This window comes from Grammomys surdaster, unplaced genomic scaffold (genome assembly GCF_004785775.1).
Source record: "Grammomys surdaster isolate TR1022 unplaced genomic scaffold, NIH_TR_1.0 125548, whole genome shotgun sequence".
NCBI classification, from domain to species: Eukaryota; Metazoa; Chordata; class Mammalia; order Rodentia; family Muridae; genus Grammomys; species Grammomys surdaster.
Window position 1 is genome coordinate 483,976 of NW_021620397.1, and position 15,713 is coordinate 499,688.

At 37.3% G+C, this 15,713-nt stretch overlaps 1 protein-coding gene across 3 annotated transcripts in view; it reads right to left on the reverse strand.

Annotated features, from left to right (window-relative positions):
- Tafa2 (TAFA chemokine like family member 2) overlaps window positions 1-15,713 on the reverse strand; it is a 449,137-nt gene that overhangs the window by 30,352 nt on the left and 403,072 nt on the right. For all 3 annotated transcript variants that reach the window (XR_003713839.1, XM_028786552.1, XM_028786550.1), the window contains 2 exons: window positions 3,197-3,349; window positions 1,890-2,014 (listed from right to left, as the gene is read on the reverse strand). Coding sequence is in view for 2 of the 3 variants with exons in the window: in XM_028786552.1 (XP_028642385.1) it covers window positions 1,890-2,014; window positions 3,197-3,349 (278 nt within the window). In the remaining variant the exon portion in view is untranslated. The remainder of the gene's footprint in view (window positions 1-1,889; window positions 2,015-3,196; window positions 3,350-15,713) is intronic.

Consider the following 15,713-nt stretch of genomic DNA (forward strand, 5'->3'; position numbering starts at 1 on the left):
AGGTAAGTGAGAATATGGCCAACTGGGAAGGAGAGGGCACCATTGGAAAATAATTTTTGAGAATTCCAACAGCATTGTCATGACCTTTTTATTTCAATGATCCAGAAAGTTAAATATATTCTTAAAGGTCTACCTCCTACGAAAAGAACCATAGGAACATTTTATCATGATCGCTGACTTTAAATATATTAAGTCGTATGTTAATGTTAAGTTAGAGGTACAGATTAAGGGATCAATTTTGAGAACTGAGCTGTGTGGCTGAGTCATATCCCCTCAATTAATTACTGTTATGACCTTGTGAAGTTACTTAACTTTGCGAAAGTATTGGTTTACTCACCGGTAAAATGGAGATTAAAATATCATCTTTATGGGGCTATTAAGCGGAGTAAATTAGATAATGTATTTAAAGCACCTTGTTCAGTGTGCAGCATATGTTTATGGGTCCCATAAATGTCAGCTTCCCCTTGTCTACTGAAGTAATGAAAACATGCAATGGCTAGAGAGAGTGCACCTTTTTTACTTATTTATTTTGTCAATGTGTCTCAGAATCTCAAATCTTTAGTAAATTCTCACAAGTCTTATTTTTAATAGAACTAATATGAGAGGAAAATAAATTCATGTTAATAAATACCTTACAAAAATTTATATCAGAAAAAAAGGGTTTTTTTAAACAAGTCAGAATAAATTAGAAATTTTTTCAAGCACATTTAATAATATAATTATTCTAATTAACTGATCGTATACTTACTTGGTATAATTTTGGAAATATTTGCCAAAATCCAACCAACAGATGAGTCAAGAATATTTGGCAAAACAACAAAGTATGGTTTTATCTGCGTTATTCAAAACATGGCCACATCTGTGTCTACTGTCAATGCATTCGTATTACTTGACAGACTAGAATGTGTTGGGAACATCAATAAAATAATCACTTGAAGATACACAGAAAATTTAAAAACTTTTTCATGTCAATTAAATATTATCTAGTTTGGTATCACTCTTTATAAAACATCCTTATACAACTATTTTGTTTTATAATTCAATTATCCAACTTTAACCAATTGCCAACTTTCCTTCGAAGCAAAAGGAAAAGTATGAAAATTCTAAATTTAATTACTTACAATTATATATAATTCTTTTGTATGTATTTATAAGTATATAATAATTTAAATAATTGTATTTAAATTTATATTTTTATATTTTAAAAGGAATTATAACTCTTCTAGTCCAGAAAATTCATGTAGTCAATGGGGAAATTAAAAATGAAATGACTTTTCCTTCCTCTCTCAACTTCCAGAGAAGTTCTTGAGAATAGAAATGCACCCCTGTCCTGAGCATCATTTTGTGATCCTGAAATTCTGAATTGCCTTTCCATTACCCTAATGGAAAGTATTTATAACTCTTAATCTTTAACCCATAACCTGTAACCCTTAACCCTTAGAAAGCTATTTAACAATCCAAAACATAGGAAGGTCAAAACAATTGTTTTCACAAAACAGAAGGAACCCAAGTTATAAATAGATGTGAAGCCATGTATAAACTAATTAGTCTTTGCTAGAATGTATTCCCATAACTACTCAACAGAAGAACAGAGATTATGGCCAGTTGTCTTCCATTCAGAATGGATCATGGGGTTAGGGGGTGTTCATGCCACTGGCAACATCTCATGAGGAAAATTATTTCATTAATCAGAAAACATGGAGGTGGAAATGTTGATAGAAGATGAAATTCTGAAATAAAAATGTGCTATGAATAAATGAATGAATGGACAATTCACATTATAAAAAGCTATGCTCTCTCATTCCTCAAACGCCACTTAAGTTACTGTGGCACATATCCTGTTACCCATTAATTCAGGGTTTTCCCTCCTATGCTGGCTGTCCACTTACCCTAGTTGTTTTTACTTTGTTTCCAGAGGAACAGCTCCATCCTTTGCGATCTGGAAGAACTTTACATTCTTCTCCCTCCAGACATGGCTGCATATGACACCACCATTTTTGTTCCACTATGGATGCTATGAGGAGAGAGAAAAATTAACTCAATATCTCTATTTGGGACTCACAGGGCAAAATCACTGATCTAACTAATATGCATTGTATTTTCAAGAATTGTCTCATATATATGTGTATGAGTGTGAGTGTGTGTTTGTGTGTGTGTGTGTATGTATGTGTGTGTGTGTGTGTTTCAAAAGATATAAGATACCCTATTTCAAGATAAGAGTTTCTCTGTGCATTCCTGGTTATCCTGGAACTCACTCTGTAGACCAGGCTGGCCTCAAACTTACAGTGATCCACTTGCCTCTGACTCCCTAGGATAAAAGGCATATGCCACCATACCAGACTATTTTACCACAATAAGAACAACTAACATGGGATATATTGAGAGTATATTATATACAAAATATTAATAAATTTCTAGGTTTTTCAACAGAAAGTAATAACTGTACTGACAATGTTGAAGAATGTTTTAAGTAAAAACAGAAACTTCATCTGACTGATATATTGAGAGACCTTGCACTGATTTATATAAATACATAATAAACTATGCCCACGCCTGAATGAATCAATATTTTCAAGTCAATGAAATGATCCCCATGAGCAAGCTAAAAACCAGGATAGTGTTAGTAGACCTAATATGTTTTTCTCTTTTTTATTGTAAACAGTAATTTCTTCACAAGGAATAAGTCACATAACAAATTACTGTTTACCATGCAACAATTAATAGCCTCATACAAAGATTTATAATCTACTATAATATGAACAGTCAAACAAAGAAACCAATATTTACATCCATCTCCATTGAAGTCCTCTGATGTGAATTTTATCTTCAGCCAATCATCCGTGTACATGGTGTTTACTTTTTTTCCCTTATTCTTAAACTCTGCTCAGTTTTTTAAACATACATTACTTCACCATCCTTAGCCATCTTGCTTTTCCAAAGTAATTTATGGATCTCCTATCTACCAGCAAATCTACATCTCATGGCAACAATATCATTGACTGACTGGAACCTCGTTATAATGCTTTGGTAGCACAACTATGCGAGGTTTTCATGTTACAAAAAATACCCCCAAATAGCTTCCTTTCTGCCATTTGATTTACAGTGTTGTCCTCTCAGAATGACTCCAGTAGACAGCATTATAGTGGGGTTCCAATTCCAACCATGTTATTATAAGGAGCAATGGAAGAGGTCGCACCATCCACACAAGATGGAGCAGCTCGTGTAGTGCCTGCCACCTGCCCAGGGAAGCAGGAACACTTGACCGTTTGGGACCGTTCTTCTATCTTGTTCTTATTACAGCATCTGTGCAGCGCCACCACCTCGCAAGTCCCAGTTCTAACATGGTGAGCTGTGCAAACAGAAACAAGAGATGGAACAACGTTGAGAAGCTTTGGACACTTCCTGGTTTTAATTAAAAACACATCAAATATAGCTGTATAATGGATCTGCGATGCATGGAACCAGAAATACAAAGATGTCGACTCCATAATGCAGATTTGATTTCTTCTCTAAATGTGCTGAGACCATTTCCATCAGCAAATGCTTGGCGAAGCAGGAACAATCAGTGACTGGATTAGAATGAGCTGTTATATAGTCTCAAATACAGAGGCACTCTGTCTAGCCATAAAAACGTATTTATTTGTGTATTTCACACCTTTCTGTTCAGTGTGTTAATCACAAGAACATAAACCCCTGCATGTGGTACTCTGCAGCAGGCTTGTTAAAGCCCATTGCACACTCCCAGCAGTGTGATGTAACAATTGGGAGCCTTTTCAGGGGACAGGGTTAGGCCTTGGGAGGTGACACCCTCTTGAGAAGCAGTAACATTGTGTGAGCACTGCATTCTCAGAATTTTCTATCCAGTTTCCCTAGAAATAAACTAACTAGGAGAGTCTGAAAGTGCCACTGTTTCCCTACATGTTCCAGACAGTGTCAGGACCCACAATCACCCCTCTTTCCATTTTGTCTAAGGAGACAACTGCCACCACATGGCAGTAACCACAGGCAGCACATGGATGGATTACATCTGGAAGCCAGCCACTAGGAAAGCTGGACTTATAAGCTGCCGGGCTCCCATCACCATTTTTCTAACCTCCAAGTAAGATGACCGAAAGAGCTTTGGGGGTGATTGAAAACTCTGAATCTCATGACATGCTTTGAAAGGACTCTAGTGTGTCTACATCAGGACTGCTTTCTCCCCATATTTCTCTTCAGCGTATTGTTCTTTCTGTGGGACGATAAACCACCAAGTTTCATCTCCTAAGATAAAACGTGGCTTTAAAAATTAAGCGTGCATCCACTGAAAGAGTATGCTTTCTGAAAACTTCAATGTAACATTGAAATCGGAATTTAAATAGGTGATTAGGAAAGCTGACATAGTTTAATGTTGTAAGCACTCTGAACTTCCTCTTCCCATGAGTAAGATCTGCACATCGTGCATTTATATTAACTTGCCTGTGAGAAATGAGCAATGGAGTTGGCAGCAACTCAGGTAGCTTGCTTAAGCTTTTCTAAAGGAGAAAATCTTATAGGTCTAACTTCTTAGCCCTCTGTGAGAAACTGAGGGGATATGCACCTTTGACAGGCACTTGTCAGAACAGTCAAGAAGCAGGTGCGATCTCTAACACCACAGATATTTGTGTCACTATAGTTACCAATGGAAGATGCTCTCTACGCTTGATTCAACTGCATGTATCTAAGCAGAAGCTAAAATAAATAAGACACAGACTTTTGAACGCACTTTGTCACTTTCTATTCTATAAAGTATTCTCTTAGTTAAGCATGAGTCACTTGCTCTTAATGTCCCCAAACCACCATGTTTTATGCTATCATATACAAGTTACAGCACCTGCTGTACTATACTTGGTGACAGTTAAAATGAGTGAAGACCACATATCACGAATTGCTTTGAGTACTGGGGACAAAATGAATAAGACAACACCTTTTCCTGTCCCCAGAGAGCTTATATTGGTGGGAGAAAATAAATAATAAGCACCCTAGTAAATTATAGAGGAAGTAAATATTTGAAGAAAATCCAGTGGAGAGATTGAGAGTCATTGAGCAGGGAAAGAACTCATGTCTACATTTGAACATTTCAGGGCTTTTTCTACTGTGGATGTAGTTTGAATACAGGCTGGATTATAAGGAGGCATCATTGTTACGAAGATCTAGAGAAGGAAAGCGAACAAAGAAAAAGAAAGGCTATGGACTGTTTCTGAAACTGGGGAGTGTTCTGCTATGCTGACAATAATGGCCAGAGTGGTTGAGGGGTCAGGAGTGAACAAGGGAGAGGTTGAGAAGAATGTTTCAGAAATATAGGGCTCATATGATGGCTGAGAAAGAAATTGGCTGTTTCTTTCTTTAGAGGGGAAAATCTCTGGATAGGATAGGCTTCCTCTTGCTCAGTCAGCTCCATGGTGACTAAGGTGAGAAAGATGAGAAGGAGTAGAAATTCATGACCACATGGCTCCAGGAGGCAAAGAGCTAAGAGCAAAAGGAGCCAAGAGTAGATGGCTGACTAGTGCAGAGATGACGAGAACCAGCAGGTGAGGGATGTACGAATGAAGAACTTAATCATAAACTGAGCAATTAGAAGCTGGTGGTTTGCAGGGCTGTGATGGGGCATAGCTTTAATCCCAGCACTCAGCAGGCAGAGGCAAGAAGATCTCCAGATTCAAGGCCAGCCTGGTCTATGGAGTGAGCTCCAGAACAACCAGGGCTACAAACAGAAAACCTGTCTCAAAGAACAAAAATAAAGAAATAGTTGATGATGTAATATAGAAGGCCTGAAAAAGGACATGGTTGGCAGGAGAGAGGTGGAAAGAGGGGAACATTATATTTGTTTTAGGCATCGTAAATGTGAGGTTTATACAGCAATCATGCTTATCGTGGTACATGAGAGAATTACTTATGAAGTGGCACTTAGAGGAAAGAGTTGGGCTGTAAACATGAACCTGAGAGTTCTAAGTCTATAGGTTGAATGGAAAGTTGGAAACTGAATGGAACTATGGTAGGGAAATGACCCACACAGATTGGAAGGGGGAAGAAGTAAGCACTAGATATGGGTAAAAGAATGTGGAAGGCAGTAGGGCTAGAGGAGCTGGTGCAGCAAAGGAAAAGCACATAGAAGAGAAGTACTGAAGAGCAAAGAATAAAATGTACCTGAAAGGAGGGATTGATCAGTGCTGTCAGGCCTGCTGAAGATCCAATTAAATGAAAGGAAGTAATTGTCCATTTAGAAAGTAATAGACCTGCAATCACTAAGGCAATCCTGAGCAAAGAGAATAAATCTTGAACAAAGACATCCAAAATTCATGGAAGGAAAAGGCAGTACCTTCAATAAATAGTATTGGGACACCTGAGCACCTAGAAAATAAAATTACACCCTTTCTTTACACTACATGGGAAAACCAATACAAAACTAACCCAAGACTTAAATGAAGGTCCTGGAAGTATAAAACTCTTACAGGAGAACATAGGAGGAGAATGTCTATGGCATTGGTCTGAGTGTTATTTGTTTTTTAGATATGACTTCAAAAGCACAGACAACAAAAGCAAAGATAAAATGATAGATTAGACCAAATTAAAAAAAAAACCAAAACAAAAACACATGCCAAAAGACACTCATAAGAGAAAAAAAATCCATTGACTAATACTACATAAAAGGTGATAGTAATAAATAAAAAGACCGCTAATAATAAATGGCTAATATATAAAATACATAAGGAGCCCAAACAACTCAAAATCAAGAAATTGATCTTATTTAAAATAGACAGATACTAAAGATTTATCTTGAAAGTATATAGAAATAGCTAATGAGTATATGAAAAATGCTCAGTATCCTTAATTACTACTGTGATGTAAGTCAAAACCACAATTAGAGTCTGTTCCACTGCATGTAGAACAGCTATTATCAAAAGCATGAGCTGAAAGTCATTGGCATGTTGAGGAAAGAGAATGTTGGTTTACTGTCATATATTGTAATGGTTCCAACCAGTATGAACAATATGAAGGAATCTCAGAACCAAAATCTAAACTATTGTATGATCAAAAAACTCCAATATAACTATACATTCAAAGAAAGAAAATGAAGTTCACATACTAAAGAAAATTCTGTGTTCTTAAGTTCATAGTAGCTTTATTTATGATAGCCAAGAAATGGAATTGATCTTAATGTCCATCAGTGAGTGAACAGATAAAGAAAATATTTGGTACATATACATAAATACTCTTTGATAAAAATGTAATGTAATCCTGCTGATATTTTTACAACATTGATGAAACTCCAGGATATTGCATCTTTAAGGGGGGAAGACAGGCACAAAATATAGATATTATATGATTTCATTAATATGTCTAATATGAAAAAGGTTACCTCAGAGACTGAAGATGGTAGTTACCACACATTAAAACTAGAACAAGAAGTAATGTTTGTCAAGGGATACAAAACTTAAGATAGAGGAATGAATTCAAAGGATCTAATATGTAACATTGTGATTATAACTATGTATTACATTTTTAAAAATGTCTAAGGATAAATATTATGCTTGATTTTTTAAAAAGTACACAAGAAAATCCATGTATTAGTTGATTCAGTGCAGCAATTATCAAATATGCTTATTTTAAAATATCAGAGCATATAAGACAAATGCAAGCAATTTTGTCAATTATATTGAAAAGAATAAGTGTAGTAGACAAGGCAAACTTTGAAGTCCTAGTAGCTAGATTCAAATATAAGCTCCTTTCTGTACCTATTTTGTCTGAAGCAAGTTTTACATAAAGTCCAGACAATAGTTCAGTAGGATAGAAGGGTTTCAGAGTCTCTGTAAAAGGACCATGAATAGCTTGATAAAGGAGATTTTCTAAGACACTGAAGTTAAAGATCCAGAAGACTTGCTATGCCCTATAAGGGCAGAAGGTCCTGTTTAGTTTGGGGAGGAGCTATGCCCTGAATCAGAGTGTTTAAACTTGAGGTATGCCAGAGGAAGGATGAATCAGGGTGTGGCCAAAGTAAGTTTCTTGGGAGGAGGCATTTGGGAGTTAGAAGATACTCAGCATCTTTATATAGCCAAAAAGTTAAGTAAGGTGGTATGTTATAAAGGTCATAAGACAGACTGCAAAGAAAGATCATCCACATATTGGAGAAGTGTTCTGGGAGTGAGGAGCAGGTTCACAGGTCCAAAGCAAAGGACCTGGAGAGGTGAGGAATATGTCAGAATACTTGGGAAAGAACTGTTCAGATCTGGTTGGGCAAGACTTTAGTTACTCAGATAAATGCATCAATGGCTTGGCAAGTTGTGGCAAGAGTAATATAGACATTGTTTTGGAGATTCAAGACAGAGAGATGTGGAATAGAGTGTGTAAGAGCTGAAGACTCTCACATGGTTAGGAATTATAGCTAGGCTGATCAGGCATGGGTCTTGAATTAGAAGGCAATTAATTAGAGGTCTCTGGGTTTTTGTTGTTGTTGTTGTTTTGCTTTTTGTTTTTTGGTTTTTTTTTTTTTGACAGCCAGAATAAAACTATGTTAGAGAAGGTTTTTGAGAACCCTCAGAATTTAAAAGTCAAATGTACCACCCTTAGAATAGCAGTAGCAATTATCCAGAGGAATCTTGCAGCCATTTCGTGCTGTGGTAGTTCATAATGCATTTTAGCTTAATAGAACTTTTTGATTCCAGAGTGTACAAGTTTCTGAGGAGACATGCTTTGCGGATTAGTTTTATGTCAACTTAACACAGGCTATAGATTTTTTTTTTTGGGGGGGGGGATATGAACTTCCAATTGAGAAAATGTCTCTGTGATACTGGACTATATGCAAGCTTGTAAAAAAAAATCTTAATTAGTGATTAATATAGGAGGTCCCAGCACATTGTCAAGTGATATCATTCCTGGGCTGGTAGTCCTAGGTGGAATTTAAAAAAAAAATAGCTGAGAAAGCCATGAGGAGCAAGACAGTAAGGACTACACAATAGCTCCTGCCTGCCTCCAGGTGAAATAAATCCTTTCTTCTTCAAACTAAGTTTAGTCATAGTGTTTTATCATAGCAATAGATAACCTAACCAAGGTACAGACCAAAGGAAAGTCTCTAGACATTTTATGTCTACTGGTCTATAGGTAAAAGGAAAAATGAGAAAGGAATATTTTTCCTAAGAGGCATGACAAAAGGAAAGGGTAAAGTGTATCACCATCAACCAGTCACACTGCTTCCTGATGGTAAAGTCAAGAGGGAGAGGGACTTCTAAAGGAAGGGGGACCTACAATATGATTAGGGTAAATTCTCCACCTAGAACTTGACTTCCTGAGGAGTCTACATGGTGGAGAGTCAAAAGGAAAGAGCTTCTGAAAGAGGGTTAAGATCTGCAATCTCACTCAAGGACTAATCTGTAAGTGATGAATGTAGCAAAGCAATGCTCTCATCAGAGTTCCTCAAGGAGGAAGGACTACAGGGCTTGGCAGAGGAATTGAAGAAGTGGAGAGGATTTCCTACAGGAAGAATCACGCCTTGACCCTCCCTCATATGGATCTTCAAATCTTGGTGAGGATAAATGGAATAAGGAACCCAGTGTTAGCAGAAGCTTTATTTTGAAAATAAAGGTCTCTAGTAGAGTATCCAGAGCCTGTCATCGGTATTTTGGGTGATGCTATCCCTGGGCTGTTGATTCTGTGTGAATAGCTAAGTAAGCTATGAAGGGCAAACCAGTAATTTGCACCTGTTGGGGGGTAGTTATAAACAGACAGTGAAAACACAAACTAGAGTTTTCCTCTGTTAAACTATGGCCAGCCATTGTTAGGAATAACTGGGGGAGGGAGTATGTAGTATACCAAAGAGTATCATGTGACCATGGTCAGCAATTACTGGGATCAGTAGGGCAGGTAGACAAGAAACACAAAGAACTACAGGTGGCTAAAGAATGCTGAGAGTGGAAAAAAATGTTTTTCCCCAGGAAAGAACAGACAAACTGGTTATCAAATGGTCAACTCTGCAAACATAGAAGTAACATAATACAGACTGAGCAAGCTGTACTTGTGTATTTAGGATGAATAGACAGATGATAGATGATAAATAGACACACACAGAGTCAAATGATAGATAGGCAGAGAGATGATTGATAGATGATAGATAGGTGATAGATAATATTACATTCAAAGGGGGTTGACATATATTTCTCTTTCAATATTCTCCTAAATGCTGAGAAATAAAAGATGTAAAATGAGATATCTAAAAAGGGGGAAAACATCTAGAATAATTTAATTCACCTTATTATCGGATGTGTTTGCAAGGGTATAAATTATTTTCTATGTGTCTTAACTTCCCATTAAAATAGCTAACTTTTTAAAGAAAAAGATTAATTTTTCATGTACACAGCTCAGCATGTGGTACATGCTCAACAAATAGAAAATAAGCAATTTAGGAAGGTAAAACTAGTGCCTGTGGTTTTCCTCTGAAAGGTTAATGAGATAGTAGAAAATTCAGATTAGAATTCTCTATGTAGATTCAGACAAAGCTCACAATCAACTAATCTAATCAAATATTAAGGCTTTCCAAATTAACAAAATAGGCTTCACAGAAATCAGTTAGCATCATATGAAAATGATGCAAGGACCCTGCAGATTTAAATAAAAATAAGGAACAACTTCCTTCATGTCATAGTATTCAAGTAACCAACACACACATTTGTCACGTGTGCTTGTGCACACACACACACACACACGCATGCATGCACGCATGCACAGGCACATCCACATGCACCCTACTTTGTAATGTTTTCTCTATATTCATAAGCTACATAAACAGAAATGCCTCCTAGAGTTCTGCGAAATGGCAACAGACAGATGGGTTTCCCCAAATTCTTAATAAAGTGTACAAAACCTTGCCAGCTCTTTCAAAGTTTTTATCCTGCATCTCACTGGAGTAATAGGACCTTTGGCTCCATAAATGCCCACAGAAACGTGTCCTTAAAAGACGCTCTTGCATCCCAAATTAAGATCCTAGCCATTTTTCCATGGTGTTGGATCTAGTATGCTCTGTCATAGTGTTTAATGAGACAGTTACCAAAGCCTTTGTTTCCAACTACTATTCTGTAATACTAAAAGATACACTGTGAAGTAAAAAGAATGAGTAAAAATAATTTGGCTGTATTTCTGGATTTTTAAATTATATATTTTGAGTAGCATTGCATTTACAACATACACATGACATGAACAGATTTGATTTGGTACCCGTGGATCCAACACATTGGTAGATACAATGAGTTGACATTGGAGTAATATTTATATGAATCTTCCACCTCTAGTACAAGTGACAGGAGTTAAGCATAATACAAGCAATATGTGTGTGGGTGTGAGGGTGTGTGTGGGTGCATATTCTATATGTAAAATGACTCATATAATACAATGTGGGAGCAATTTGTGGCATGACAGTAACTGTTAACATTTTTACTTATTTATTTATTAATTATTTCATTTTATTCAACAACAGATACTGAAGTAGAAGTTATTATCACCCACAGTTCACAGGGAAGAAACTGACATAGAGCTATGTTAAACTCTTCAAGGTGAAACAGCTAATATAACAGACCAGTCATAGTATTCACCCTGCTCTAGACGTCATGGCCTTAGTTATTTCCGTAGTGGCTATTCTGTGGTCCTCTAAACACACACCCCAAGTTAAAATTCCAGATTCTGAGGGTCCACATCTGGTAACCTCTAAAGGTAATGATTGATTTGAAATTCATCTTGACCTATATGCTGAAAAATAACCCTTTATCCAAGTTCAATCCGTTTGCACAGAGTGGGTTTGATTGTTTCCAGAGTGACTCCCTAGAGTCCTCATGCAAACTGTCCAAGCTAGAGCCTGTGAGACTCTTTTTAAATGCTATGATATTAGTTAGATGTTAATAACGTTTATTTTTGCCATTAGTGAGATTAACATATATCAAAATGATGGGATGCACAGAAGCAACAAAGACACAGCTGTTAGAGAAAGTCATCTACGTTGTACAGAAGTTCTAATTCCACCTTTCAAAAACTCTCTGTGCACTTAATTGTGTTGACAGAGGAAGAATGTAAAAAAAGCTCACTCTGACACTTAGCTACAAAAGAGTAAATTTAGCACCAAGTCGTGAATGTGTTCCTGCCCGCTTTCCTCTCCATTAGATTTCAATTCTTGTTTGTATTCTGATTTGTCTCGTTGATTCTGAAATTTTGTTTGTCTTCATATACTCCTATTTAATAGCTTCACCCAGCTCAGTAGTTCCCTGGAGAGTCTGCATTATACCTTCTGAACGGATATAAAGCATGGCCTACATGCGCCAATGGTCATCTGAAATACAAGCTAGTTAGTGGATGTAGGTTGTTGTAAATCACTTTGAATGGGAAGAAATGTGCTGAAACAAAAACTCTTTGAGACAGCTAATTTCTCACTTTCATTCATTAGACTGAGAACGGAAGGTGTATTTTTAGATTCTCATGCCAGAGCAATCTAATTAAAAGTAAATGGTCATTTCAATAGCAGAATGAAATTTCCAAAGTTCCCATAATTTATAAAGTCAGGATGATTAGGTTAGGGAGGAAATAGCCAGATGACAGCGCCAGTTTCATAACTCCTGCTTTCTAAAATTGCTTCACGGGTGGGGGAAAACCACAATGAAGAGTGTCACTGTAGGGTGACAACCCAGAACTTTCAACTCAACAGAAGAATGATTGTTAGCAAAATGCTCAACTTGAGGGAACCCAAGGCTTCACACAGAAAGACATGAAAGGGGAGCCTCCTTCCTTACCATAAGCTTGCAACTTAGACCTCAGCTACATCACGGGCATCTATATTCAGTTTGAGAGTTTAGGTTGGGAAAGATGAACTATAGGAACAGTAGTCCCTTTATAAATGGCTCAGCAAATTACATTTGTAAAAACTTCTCTGTAAGGGCACTGTTGGAGCAACAAAACCCAAGCCTGTGTAAATTAAAATATAAACCACAGAACTGTCCTGTGGAAACAGACATAGGAGTCAAAGGGTCATCTGGCTTATGGAGTTGCTGGAGATATTTAGCAGAAAAGATTTCAGATGGCACCCCTCTTTCCTAACATAATGTAATATCTTTGCTTCTTGATACAAAAAAAATGTTGTCTTTATAATTTCTTATTTAATTAAAACAATAATTGAAAAAGCAGTTATCCACCAGAAGAATTCTCTGGTACAACTTTCACCCAGAGACCAAATCCTATCTTAGGAGCCAGTAAATTATCTATCAGCTCCTGATCACATCTCCTATGTGTACCTCATAAAGAAATTTATTCTGTAAGACCATCAAAATTTACAACTAACAGGGAAAGGTCTATCAGGAAGGCATAATTTATTATTGGTGGTGCTGTAGAGTTCATTTATTATTGTCCTAATGGCAGGCACTGAAAAGTAGACTTGCTGTTTAATCCTAAACTGCACAAAAATACAAAAAAAATTACACCATTCCCAATTCCCAAATATTATAATAGGCACATTGCTTTTTTATGATTACTAACATCTCAAAAGGTACTCTGGAGTGGAGTACAGTGCAACTTGATGCTTCTTCAGGGAAATGAAAGGATAGGTTGGAAAAGCCAATCAAACAGAAAGGATGGGACTTTAATTCTACTGCACAGTGGTCAGCCTCTAGAAAACAAAATATGGGTAAGCTCTCCTGTCTCTGGGTTTCTTTCCTCTTATCTATAACCTGAAGAAAGCAGGATATAGTTAGAGTTTACTTAGTGCTAAAGATTGCTTTTAATTCAAAAGCTCCATAGGTTTGCGTAGTGGTTAAATTTCCTTATAATGAGGACAATCTGTTAGACCTAACAGAAAATGGATTTTGAAGTATAACAGATTCTTAATGCCTTCTAGCCAACAAATGAACTCCATGAAATCACTGTACAATGAGAAAATGGGGAGAGAGTTTACAAAATTTGTACTTTTGGTTTATCCCTTACTGGTACAGAACCACAAATCTAAACTTCATGGTGTAACTCTTACTACAAAGGTGATCTGCACTGCAGCATGCTCAAACTAGCTTGATCATGGTGCAAACTAGCTTGATCATTGCCAGCAAATCCAAGTGCAGATCTAAAACATAGCAGAAGGAGCAGTTTGACTGAACACTCTGAGGTTGGGAAGTGTGAGAATTCCAGCTTTAAAAGATAATGATTTTTTTTCTTTAGTTTAATTTTTTTACTTATTCATTTATATCCCACTCATTGCCTCCCTCCTGTACAATCCTTCTCACAACCCTTCCCACCTCTTCCCCTCTTCTTCTCCATGGAGCTGGTAGGGAGCCCTGGGTATCCTCTGTACCCTGGCACTTCAAGTCTCTGTAAGGCTAGGTGCTTCTTGTACCATTGAGGCCAGACAAGGCAACCAAGCTAGTAGAAGTATGAGTCCCAAACAACTGGAATGGGGGCTATTCCGAGAGAAGTTGTCTATACATGGGATATGTTCTACTAGCAAGATGATGACTCCTGAAGGCATCAAATGTGCAGACACTAAACTCTTGGGCTCATAGCTGCTTTCCAATCTCTCTTACGGACAGGTATACATAGTGACACATATACTCATACAGAACTGACTTAAGTATTGTTAAAACGTGACTATGCTTACCTATTGCTATAGCAACCTTCAACCTAATTAATATAAAATGACATAACTTTAATACATCTAGGAAGGATGTAAGTACAGCCTAAGGACTTCTTAGAGGGAATACCCTGGTAGAAAGAACAGAGAACAGAAAGTCATGATTTGAGAAAGTATCTGTTCATCCTTCTAATCCTTTACTCATTTGTAAAAAGAAGATTAAGTTTCATTGTCAACTGTGTTATATTAGCATTCAAATGAGTCTGCACTAATAACAATGCTTTTTAAAAAGTATTCATTGATAATTATTATGTAGTACGAGACCTAAATGAATGTATTGGCAAAATTCAGGTATCTAAGAGATAATCATGATTTTTCAAGACTTGGAGAACAGGACTGGCAAGTGAGCTCAGATGCTAAGTGGGCAATGGAAATTTAATTCCTGAAACCCACACCAAGGTGGAAGCAGAGAACCAACTTCACAAAGTTGTCCCCTGACCTCTACACATGCACAGTGGCATGTGACCCCTCCCCACTCAAAAAAGAACAATAGAGTCCAACCTGGCCATTTTGCGAAAGGGAAAATGATGGCTGAAGAGTTGAAGGGGATTGCAACCCCATAGGAAGAACAAAATCAACTAACCAGACCCCTCAGAGCTCCCAGAGACTCAACTACCAACCAAAGAGTATACATGGAGGGATCCATGGCTCCAGATACATATGTAGCAGAGGATGGCCTTATGTGGCATCAATGGGAGGAGAAGCCTTGGTCCTGTGGAGGCTTAATGCCCCAGCATTGGGGGATGCTAAAGTGGTGAGGCAGGAGTGGGTGAGTAGATGGAGGAGCACCCTCATAGAGGCAAAGGGAACAGGGGAGGGGGGATGAGATGGGTGGTTATGGAGGGGTTGTCAGGAAGAAGAATATCATTTGAGATGTAAACCAATGGAATAATTAATAAAAGAACATTAAACATTGATAGTTCATACAGCTATACTTTCAGAAATATAATACCTTTAAACTGTTGTCTTAAATCTCTAGTCCTGTGGCGCTTTAGTTACCTACCCAACATCTCGTGGACCACTAACTTCTTCTCATCCTGCCTCTACTACATCT